General features: G+C 33.4%; 2 protein-coding genes across 2 annotated transcripts; both read right to left on the minus strand.

The window, feature by feature from the left end:
- Positions 1–158: 158 nt before the first annotated feature.
- On the minus strand, positions 159–5,946 carry LOC106643713 (protein Aster-B). The gene is made up of 13 exons (XM_089594489.1): positions 5,622–5,946; positions 4,615–4,915; positions 4,144–4,336; positions 3,796–4,076; positions 3,083–3,241; positions 2,822–3,005; positions 2,586–2,732; positions 2,378–2,499; positions 2,109–2,301; positions 1,795–2,028; positions 1,564–1,717; positions 1,362–1,482; positions 159–1,300 (listed from the first exon to the last, which is right to left on the minus strand). The coding sequence occupies exons 2-13, from the start codon at positions 4,903–4,905 to the stop codon at positions 1,181–1,183; spliced, it is 2,199 nt and encodes a 732-aa protein (XP_089450615.1). The 5' UTR covers positions 4,906–4,915; positions 5,622–5,946; the 3' UTR covers positions 159–1,180.
- A 1,944-nt stretch (positions 5,947–7,890) lies between these two features.
- LOC106643717 (uncharacterized) lies at positions 7,891–9,790 on the minus strand. The gene has a single exon (XM_014358958.2). The coding sequence runs from the start codon at positions 9,479–9,481 to the stop codon at positions 8,408–8,410; it is 1,074 nt and encodes a 357-aa protein (XP_014214444.2). The 5' UTR covers positions 9,482–9,790; the 3' UTR covers positions 7,891–8,407.
- Between the last annotated feature and the right edge of the window lie 1,999 nt (positions 9,791–11,789).

Here is an 11,789-nt window from a genome sequence, read left to right on the forward strand (position 1 = left end):
TTTTGAATGATTTCATGTTTCCGAAATATTTCTATGTGTTGTTAACTTGTGATTACCATACTGTCAAGAAATGTTATATGCTACAAAGAAAAAATTTAACACCATATCCGATTAAAATATATTTTATTATATAAAAGTTCAAAAAGATCATATGTCGGTTAAACCAGTATCAATTCATTAATATGATGCATACGTAAAATTAATTGTTTACAAATCGAGATCGCCACATACGCCAAATATACATTTTTTTTTTAACGGTAAATTTGTATGTATAATTTTATACATTATATAAAACTTATTTCACCAATTGTGAAACTTTTTAAATTACAATTTTCTTCATTAGTGTATTATACTGAAGCAATTAAAATTAAAGATGAAGTAAAATTTTGCTAGTTACTAACAATAACTTAAAAATAGTATAAAATAACTAATAATCTATCTTAAAAGCTAATTTATGATTTACAATATGTTCATACAAGCTTATAAATAGTGATACAGCTTTTTAATATACATAAACGTATCATTTCAAAGTATTTTTTGATTAATTTGCAAAGTAAAATAATAAGAAAATTGAAAGAAACAAATGCTCTAATGAATACTCACAGCAGAGAAAAATTAATGTAAGTGGGTAGATAAAAACGTAAACTAAAAAATTTGCAAATCAATCTAAAAATATTTAAGTATAAGCGTAAGATACTTCTTCTGGAACATATTACTTTCCGTTGAACACTGACAAAATCTGCCAAATTTAAAAATTACAGGCACCTCGGTATTTCTTAAGTTTTTGCATGAGATATGTCGTATAGAAGTAAGGTATATAAATTAAATCTAAGCCCCTTATTTCAAAAAATGTATAAAAATCAACAAGAAGTGAAATTAGTGAAAGATGATGCAATGGTAAAGAATGAACGAATGGAAATTGATGATTTTAAATGTATGTACATAAATTTTAAACTTATGAGAAAGAAATTTAGAATTTCTTTAATTCGAGAAGTATACTTGATTGGATCTCTTTGATGAATCATTGAATATGTAGAGGGAACAAATCGAATATTTTTACAAAGAAACCTAGTTACATGATGTTTGAAAAATAGAACAAAACGTTTCAAAAGGTAACAGGAGATACAGACTCCATCAATACATGTATTATTATACACCATTGAAATTACCAAACGTTAGTTCAAAGTTCACGTCGCTGTTCGCCCTGCGATATTTTTATACCCGGTTTTAATACTGAGATAACTTTTTCAGACATGGTGGGATGAATGCTCATTTGCAATTGTGTCAATGATTCTTCTGTCTATTTGAGTGAAAAAAAAAGTTAAATATTCATCCAAGAAAGTTCTCAAGTAATTGCCTACCTGTTTAAGTAATTGTATTGTTGTGTGTAAAACTCTTTGCCATTTCTTAACTTCAACAGTATGTAAGCTTTCTTGCTGTTGAAGTAAATTTATCCAATCTTCTTCGGTTTTTGGTGTAGTCCTGGAAAATTAGTATATTCAATAGATTAACTTGAAAATGAATAAAAACATTTCAAGAGATTGACAAAAAACACGAACTCACTTTAAAACGTGTAAATCTATTTTTGTATACATGTTGGCTTCTTCCAAGTTTGATAATTTATAGTACAGTAAACAGTTGATGATTATCAAACATATAACAGCAATGAGAATTATCCAGCTGAGAGTAGAATTTTCTTCTTTACGTTGATCTGGAACTGCAAAATTCAAAAGAAACGGAAATTAATCTTGAGTTTTTTTTTTTTTTCCATAAAAAATTTATTGCTCAACCTACCATTAATCCTAGGATTGACAGGCAACTCTGAAATTGATGGTTGATAACTATAAGCTGTATGATCTGGGGAGTGATTCTGTAATAAACCAACACTAGAAATGCGCTGTCTTCTGCTTTTTCTTTTTCGGCCTTTTACAAAGATTTCACAATTTTCTTCGCACTCAATGTTCAAAGCCTTCACCAAGCTGTTTAGATACTCTTGTACACCTGTCCAAAAACTCTTGTCTATGATTGCTACAAAATCAAAAAAGCAACGTTAGCAAACTAGTTTTTTTGTCATGAAACCATAAATTGGCAAAACAGTTTATAATTACTTTTAACTAAGCCCCAAACATTCTTTTTGTACTTTATGTCGCTATAAACTACCAACGATGATTCATTTTTTGAAACCCTGGAAATACAATAATGTGTTGCTACACTAAAAGAGTCAGCGTACGGGATTCCAGCGTTTACAGTTTCCACGTCAATGCAATAAATTTGCCCTGGTGTACTACATGGTAGCATTATCTGGAAAAACATATTTCAAGGTTGAATAATTTTGTTTAGTAAGTCATTTTTGGTTCAGATGAAAAAAAGTATTTACTTGAGTTTCGGTAACTTGTGAACTCTTGGGACCAACTGATTTATTGAGAAAAACTGTTAAAGAAACTTTTCGTACCTTCTGACCTGTCGTTATGTCTTGTGTCCAGTCTGACTGGACTAAATCTAGAAAAACAAGCACATGACAATGATACAATTTTGCTAATAAATTTCACGTTTGTTTGAAAAGTTTCAATAATAACAACACTTACCAGTTGATTTTCGCGCAGTATGAAAATCTAGGAAGAACTTGGAAGTTGTAAAAAGTAGTGTAAACAATTGATTGACATCAATTGGAAAAGTGGCTTTTATCATCATTCGTCCATCATGTGGAGATGTGCAAATCGCCGATGTACTCGCTGTAAAATGAATAGAAATGACTTGAATATTTACAAATTTTTCATCAAGTAAGTTTGCTTGCTTTCGAACTAATAAGAAAAAATATTACCATTTTGACTGTTGGTAGACGATGCCTTGTCGATTTCACTTTCACTTGAATCACTCAAATCAGACAAGTCTTCAGGTAAAACACCAATAACCGAGTGTACCGGGGATATTGACTCTGTTAATGCAAAACCTATGCGCCCGATCTCTTTCAGAGGAGTTGTATCGTCATCATCATCTTTATGCCCCTGAAATATAGTTTATAAATTTAGAAAACAAAAATCTCGCAACAATTATTATTGTGTCTTAAAGTGTATTTGCTTACTTCTAAAATCGAGTCCAAGGATGTACGTTTATCAGGCGATTTTTCGTCCGTCGTAAGTGTCGACAGTGACGCAACATAATCCTCGTCATCCGACGTAAGGCCCAATTCCTTACCATAACTGTCGTGAACAAGTTGCCACATTTCACTGACACTCATTGGCTGAAAGTAAAATATTTCTTCAGGAACCGGCAGCGACAAACTTTTCTTATCTCACTAGTCTAGCATTGAAGATAAAAATGACATTAAAGTGTAATATTCAACATTCGGAAGTTCGGAAGGAATTACGATACCGTTGAGACCCCCGCTCGGCTATTGTCACCCCCTCTATTCTATATCCGTTCGGGGAAAACGAAGAGAAAGAGAGAGGAAAATGAAAATTTGAGGACCAAGGACACGACAGCCTCTAATGGCATGTTGATTCAAAGAAAAATGTTTTCCTCCTGACTGTGAACCAAGAGTTATTTTAAGCGATCGTTAAACAAAACAAATTTGAAAAATTTAATCGTTAATCAACAACTATCCCGATTACATCACGAAATAATATTCAAATAAAGAAAAATATGAAGAAAAACAATGAAAAATTGATATTTAATTTCAATTATTTTATACCTTAATATTATTTTCGTAATTTTCCATACATTGCTTCTTTTCACGCTTACTAATTTTTGTGTAAAATTGTAATGATAAGTTGATATTTCCAAAAATGTCCTTACCTTTCCCATTAGTGCATTTTGCCAGACTTTAAATAACATCATGAAAGTTTTGTCCCTTGAACCAAATGACGTGAAAAAAAATTTTTCATTGGCAGTATGAATTGATATAGCATTTGGTATGACAAGAGCTGTTTTTTCTTTGGTAATGGACGTTACGTCCCTCCAGCGCAACGTAACGAGAGTCTCCCATGTAAAAATGTTGGCATAAAATCCCAAATAATTTTGTGTTATGTACAATCTACCATGAAGCAGTATTTCACGTTGCAAAGCGCAAGAATAATCTGTTGAACATATTTTTACGTAATTTTTAGCTTGTCCTCTATTTTTTAATTTAACGAATATACGCACCGACAACCAATCGTTCATCATCAGGTACATCCTTGAAAATTTTCTTAAAGTTATCAGAACGTGATTTGTACGTTGGATAAAGAATATTAGAGTACCAAGATTTTTTCTTACGATGACGGCCTTTGCTGTCTTTTTTGTGATCGCTCGAATGCTTTCTAAGCTCTACAGTATTTGATAAACATTTTGTGGATTCCTTAAACAAAATTCATGCATGTACTAATTTTTCATACGTTTTAAATTTATAACTCTTAGTTTAAAAGCATTGTCGACAATTTAAAGAAATCTTTTTATTTTTAGAAAATTTGTTTCAATTTCATTGAAAGTAATAACTACATTGATAGCTCTCGCAGTGATGATACATGTACCCTGAATTAGGAATAATTTAGTAATTGTAAAATTCGTTTAGTTTGAAACTCTTGCTCTATCAATCACATTTTAAAAAGCTAAAGTATATGTATTGGCTTGATGTACCTGACTTTGTGTAAAATTTGTGCCATTAGTATGACTTTTAAGTGAACAATCTTTTTGATTTTTATCATCCTTAGGTGAGTTATCTTTATTTTCTTTTTTTAATAACTGCTGGCTTGATTGCGGAGAGGCATTGGGGCTGAATAAAGAGATCCCATGATCATTTTCTCCTCCTGAAGAACCCTCTTGAGGAGAGTCATTGTCATTTTCATTAGTTGTAATTGATATGTTATCTGGTGCAGAAGAGCTGATGCTACTAATCACATCATGACTGGACAACACAAGATTTTCCATTGGTCTGTTTCTGTATGAAATATATCACGGGTCAAAAATCAGAGTTTATATAATTGAATACACACATGTGTCAAAAAAAACACAGCAACTAATCAATGATTTTGAAATTTCACCTCAAGCCTGAGAAATATTCCTTTAACACAAAACAAGACAGACATTTCATTGGCCAGTTTCAGAGTAAAAATAATAAGCAAAAGAAGAAAAAATTTTAACTAAATTAAATGTCCAACTCTTTGTTATTAATATAATACTTGCACATAAAAAAGCACATAAGTAACAAACACTTTGATCAAACATGAAAATTGGTTATTAAGTACCAGTAAGAGTTATCACAATTAAATTTTAATCTTGATGAGATAAAAAATATCTTGACACAAAAGAGTGCATGGCAGAAAAATTTTAGCATACCAGAAAGACTTTGTGTTTTAAGCTCAATTTTCTTCAACAGCTACAAGTGATAAAAAAATCATTTGTGAAATGTTAGTATAGATAATGACATTTAAACAAACTGCAGAGTGTAATTCTCTGTAAAGCTAGATAAAAAGCTACAATAAAAAGTTCAAAGTTTTCCTCAGCAATTTTTACATAACTATAAAATTACTCGGCAAATACTCACAAACGTCAAAAATAATAACGCACAATAGAGAGCAACCAAAAAAAAAAATAAATAAATAAATATATCAACAACAAACAAAACAGATAGAAAAAAGAATCACATATTGGATCCTCAGGTAGTTGTAACAGCAGTGTAAAACTCGATCCAGGGCTCGTACATCAAGTGCATTATCATCCAAGCCGATAATAGTCCAAGCTTAGCGTTGCAAATGTTGAATAAGCAACAATTTCTCTCACCGTCACGGCATTTGGGAAACTAATCCAGTTCAAACATATTTCGTCTACAAAATCGAAAAAGATGTTTGTGGATGAAAAACGTCAACGACGACGCACAAAAGCACCACGAGACACTATTCTTTGTAATACTTCATTATCATCACAATGAACGAAATCGGAGCATTTGGAGCAGTCATACTTATTTATTATTCGCACTACTTACTTTGCTTTGCTCCGGAATTTCTGGGTATACAGAGTATACACACAAGCCGCTTGTCGCGCTGCTACTCTCGTGGTCGTTGTAGGAATTAATATTCAATTTGACTGAATACATGTATATATAGCAGCTATAGGGTATGTGTCAATTGTCAATAGCTCATTATAATTGATAGGTACAAACATAACAAATCGATTAATCGTATCAGGGCGCATGTGGGAGCGAAAACAATTTGATGCAAGCAAAGTAAATTTTAATTAGTCCAAGCGAGTTATTTCTACTTTTGTAGAAAACAAAGGTGTAGCGTATACAATGAGGGTATATATTTAACATATGATTGTAAAAATTATCAATTTTCCAGATACTGCTCACACTTAAAAGATTCGTAGAATGAGTATAGAAGTATGTATAAAAAAGGTTTTTTTTTATGTTTATGATTTTCATAAATTTACTTGCATCAATTAAACTGTTGATAAAAGACAAACCACTTATATTTTAGATTCAACATGTTTTATAAATAATATAAATAAGTACATTTTATACAAATAGATTGAAACATTTTTGCTGGCGACCGTTTAATGTGATCAGACCGGTTTCGATGTATGAAAAAAAAACAACCATTTCAGTTTGAGAATAAGTATGTGATGTTTATTGTAGCTACCGACATTAATTCAACTTACACATGAGAACATGGTGCAATTAGTTAACAAACAATAAAATATTTCAAAATAAGATTCAGGATGGATATGTATGTAGAATCGAGTTCTACAGCTTTTGTGATGATCGATGGATTTAAAAAAATATTTACTTGTATTTTTTGGAATACAATACGTGAAAATAATAATCAAGACTTGCTTCTGTAAGTGAAATTACAGGCAAAAACCAATAAAAATGTATGAATGTTATTTCTATGACGAGAACGCGTTTTTTCGGTTTTTTGAATTTACCGAGCCCAACTAAAGACGATCGTGATCAAATTTTTGTAACATTTATTTACTCCATGGCTAATAACCATATTCTGGAAAAAAAAAATTAGGATCCATATCTTGACTCTCGACCAAAATATGTACTCGGCAATCCGTCTAAAGATTGAAGTACAAGGTACACGAGTCTTTACCAAAAATTTTCTCAGAAAGTTAGAAACATGGCAGTTTTTTTTTATGCATACGAGATAATTTTTTACAATTGTTTTTCTAATAATGCCTTGCACAGAAGCAGATATAACTTCGATATTTTTTACCCTGGATAGGCCAGTATCCATCATTCAGCTGGATATAGATACGACATACTTCTTCCACTGTGAGTGCCATGGGTTCTGACTCGATGCTGATGATACGATTGTTGTGTGGATTGAACAATTTGACACTGCACTGACAACATGGCAGATTGTCGTCACTTTTTTTTCCAAAACAAGGACCTTGAGTTACTTGAATTTAGTACTTACTAACTTAAAAAACCTCACTATATTAATACAAAACTTGGCTCTTCCGATCTATTGACAGTATAAAAAAATTTTCTTTTTTTACAATGGTGCTTTTGATTTCATATTAGTATTTTGAAGGTCAAGGTATTGAGTAGAAATACATATATGTATATATTTCTTTATACACAAATGTTAGAGTATTAATTTGCTGAAACGTAGGTAAGTAAATATAACCATTTTGGCGCTCGCACGCCGCACCGTATGGGAGTTGACGAAAAACGCCTCGTAGCAACACAAAGTTTAGAAAAAAGAATATTTTTGCTGGGACCCGCACTTATAATTTTCATTTAAGTATTGCGTAACTAATATGATCATTGCCTAAAAATCAATATGAACTTTTTAAAGAAACATATTTTTTATTCTATTTTATAAAAAATACAGACTTGCTTCTGGGAAAGATAAAAAAAATAATTGTTTGGCAGAAATTTTAAAAATATTTATTGATGTACAAGTTATAACCAACATTTATATTGTAAAGCTTGGATTACATACATGAGATGCATAAGAATTTTGGAGTTACATTTGTACATGCACTTAAATTATTAAACATTCTTCTTATTTACAATGTACTATTTTTTGACATTCAAATACTATAATTACCATAAGTAAGAGTGAACTTCAATAATTCGTAATTATTGATAACACTTAGTGTTTTATTAATGCTGTTATTATCTTACTTTTTTATATGGTGATATATAATTTTCTTTATAATTTTTTAATAGTTTTATACATAATTTAAGGAAACAATGCCAAATTTACAATAATAATCACATCAGGATCGATGAAATACGATTTTGAACTGATGCAAAAAAGTCAATAAAAAAAATAATATAGCACATAGCAAGTATTTTATAATCTGATATAATTGGATAAACTTTGTTAAATTATTTTTTTATATGCAACTTTGAAAATAAAACTTATATTTAACTTTATGATTAGTTATATCTTCAAGATGGTACAATGGTACTGGATTAGTCACATTCGTAATATGTCTTTCTTTCTTTGTTAATATTACGGCGAGATTGTCTTTTATCTCCATACATGGTCAAAGTATAACGTTTTGTATGTACTCGGTTTGCTCTTAATTCTCGAGTATCTAGATCTTTTAACTTTTCTAAATTTTTCATAAACTCACCAATAAGTTCTGGACAATTTAATTGGTCTTCAGGCTCCCAAGTATCATCTTTGGAGGAAAATCCTTGCCAACGAATCAAAAATTCTCGCTTCCTATCCTTTCCAAAGTGAACGTCAATTATTTTTCCAACTTCATACTCTTTGGAACTATCAGCATCATCATCATCTTCAGCCACTGCTGGTGCAACACTCTTGCCTTCGCTGCTCTTTTTGACAGGCGCCTTCTTTTTACCCTTCTTCTTGGGCTCTTGTTTATTTTTTCCCTTAGCCACTTTATCAGCAGTTTTCTCATTACCTTGCTCAGCCAGAAATTCTTCAATGAGTTCTTCACAGTTCAATTCTTTTTCCTGCTCCCATGTATCATCCTCTTGTGTGTATCCCTTCCAACGCACGAGAAATTGACGCATACCTTTGATTGTACGTACAGCTATAACTTTCTCAACTTCGTACTCTTCTTCCTTAGAAACTTCATCTACCTCTGGCACCTCTGCCCTTTTTTTACCAGCTTTTTCTTTTTTCCCACCTTTGGCCACCGGCAATTTTTTATTTCCCTTGGCTTTCTGACCGTTTTCTTTCTTCTTCTTGCTCACTGACTTTTCGGCTTTTGGCTCGGACTCAAGACCGTCACTGTCATCCTTCTTCCTCCTCTTACCAGTCTTACCCGGTGACTTTCCGTTCTCCTGTTTTTCCATTTCCCCCGTCTCGTCGTAGTCCTCTTCGTCCACCTTGGCTTGTCCTCGTGCATGGCGCTTCTTTGCAGAGGAACTTGATGTTTCTACCCCGTTTTCCGAAGCCCCAGACTCAACTTCGTCCATGTCAGCAGAGTCGGCTTCCATTGAATCACTCACTTCGTCACTATCATCGTGAACATCGGCATTTTTGCTTTTCTGTTCTTCAGACGTACGTCGCATTTCGAATTAGCTTTTTGTCTGCGAGCCGGGTCGACCTGGGAGCTCGTGGTAGATCTAGCAGCGGAGGTCTCGATTATATATATATATACATATATATATATATATATATATATCTGGAAAATCCGGATTATCACACTTGTGCTTTCGCGGCTGTTCTTGGCGGCAGTTGATGGCGTCTCTGACTCTGATGGTGGCGTTGGTTGTCAAATCAGATAATGAGCCTCCCAGAACCTTCGAACCTTGCAAAAGAGAGGCATTTCTATTCAAAGGTTAAGGCGTATTTTCATGCTGACTTATCACCACTCACCAGCTGTTGACGCAAAGAAGACGCAAAGCATATAATGCACTACCTATATATATATGTGTGTGTGTATATTTAAGCAGTTCGGAGTTCGGACTGTTCGGAGTTCGGTCGGGCAGTTCCGCTACCGGGGGTGCGTTCCGAAAGTCAGATTCACCACGTAAATGGCAACGCTGCTGTCACAGATCGTCACATAAGGTAAAGTGACTACTGGAGCTGAGGTCCGAAATGCCAAAACAAATCGTTATTTTTAGCGACGGTGTTATGGAAAAAAGCGCGATTTGTTTTGGCATTTCGGACCTCAGCTCCAGTAGTCACTTTACCTGATGTGACGATCTGTGACAGCAGCGTTGCCATTTACGCGGTGAATCTGACTTTCGGAACGCACCCCGGCCATGTTGGTCTAAATTTTCAACAGTACCTAATAGCAAAACAATAAACAAAAGCGAAGCAATATAATATATATCCCAACACTGTCCTGGTTGAGCCGTATAATATCAATTATAAACTAGCCGCAACTAATCATAGAGACAGACAATAGTAAGTTTACATTTTCTGTGATATTTGCGGCAAGTATACAATCTATTTTTTACCCAAAAATCTACCTCCAAAAGTACAAATATATAGAAGGTTGATTTTTGGGTAAAAGATAAATTAAAAACTTGCCGCAAATAGCACAAACCATAGGTTTGTTCAAGCCAATTCTCGGTGAGACTCGGAGAGACTCTGGGAGCCTCCGAGAATGGAATGAACAAGTGTTTTTCTCCTAGGGTGTATTCCGCAAATGCTGCCAGCAGTTAAGTTACGTAGGTCGTGGTAACGCCGCATGGTCGGGTAGCGCTAGCGTCAACCTGTACTAACTGTCGGTGGGTTCCGCATGTCAACAAACTTTGATATTTTTTACTGTTTTCGCTCCCATGCCATCTGATATTTCGGAGTTTGTTGACATGCGGAACCCACCGACAGTTAGTACAGGTTGACGCTAGCGCTACCCGACCATGCGGCGTTACCACGACCTACGTAACTTAACTGCTGGCAGCATTTGCGGAATACACCCATAGTCCGCAGGCTAAGTATACGTCCTTAACCGCCTTTTTCACTAACGTTTAGAATAATGATTGAGACAATCAATGATTGTATCATGAGTTTTTGTATAAAGTTCAATTTATACAAATAAGTTGGTAAATATAGGCACACATGATTAATATTTAAACATTTTAAGCTGTATAAATATATAACATAGATTCCAAATATGCATTATTACCGCTGGAATATGCTAACAAAACCAAATATCCGTCTTTCTCACCCAGCAAAATAATAGGTATCTGTATAATCCTGTATCAATTTATTGCACACATGCGAAATGTTCAATGACAGTAAACAATGACATAGTTTTCAAACTTTACTTTTAACTCTTCATTTCACACGTAATTTTACAATGCAATTGATAAATTATTATTCATACAAAAGTATTAATATTCTTATAGGAGGTCGATTTTCAGGCAAAAGATTATTTGTAAACTTGCCGTAAACAGCACAGCCAATGTCAACTTTTTATTTTCTATCTACACAACTAGTTGCGGCTGGTTTTAGCGTTTCAGATTTCTAAACTAAAAAGTGGCCCTAAAATTCTGAAGGAAAGTTTTAGATATTTTAGGCCCTAGAGCCATGTTGTCAATTATAAACCAGCCGCAACTTATTTGACAGATACAAAATGAAAATTCAACATTTTCTGTGCTGTTTGCGGCAAGTTTACAATCTATCTATTACTCGAAAGTATAAATATGTAGGAGGTCAATATTCGTATAAAACATACACTGCAAACTTGCCGCAAGTAGCACAAACATCGTTAATTATTTATTTTGTATCTATTTCAAGAGTTGCGGCTGGTTTATAAGTGACTAAATGGCTCTAGGGCTAAGCTGCCTAAAGCTCTCCTTCAGAATTTCAGAAGCAATTTTTGGCCAAAAAAATCACGACCGCTAGATGGCGCTGATCCTAATGATT

The sequence above is a fragment of the Copidosoma floridanum genome, unplaced genomic scaffold (assembly GCF_036245765.1).
Source record: "Copidosoma floridanum isolate Cflo_tuat_1 unplaced genomic scaffold, Cflo_Japanese_pri ptg000001l, whole genome shotgun sequence".
NCBI classification, from domain to species: Eukaryota; Metazoa; Arthropoda; class Insecta; order Hymenoptera; family Encyrtidae; genus Copidosoma; species Copidosoma floridanum.

Excerpts from the sequence above, each read along its gene's own strand:
- LOC106643713 (XM_089594489.1), bottom strand. The coding sequence starts at position 4,905 with ATGGAAAATCTTGTGTTGTCCAGTCATGATGTGATTAGTAGCATCAGC. Across the intron at positions 4,077-4,143 it reads TGATGAACGATTGGTTGTCG|ATTATTCTTGCGCTTTGCAA; the intron begins GTGCGTATATTC and ends TATGTTCAACAG. Across the intron at positions 1,483-1,563 it reads ATAGATTTACACGTTTTAAA|GACTACACCAAAAACCGAAG; the intron begins GTGAGTTCGTGT and ends CTAATTTTCCAG.
- LOC106643717 (XM_014358958.2), bottom strand. The coding sequence starts at position 9,481 with ATGCGACGTACGTCTGAAGAACAGAAAAGCAAAAATGCCGATGTTCAC.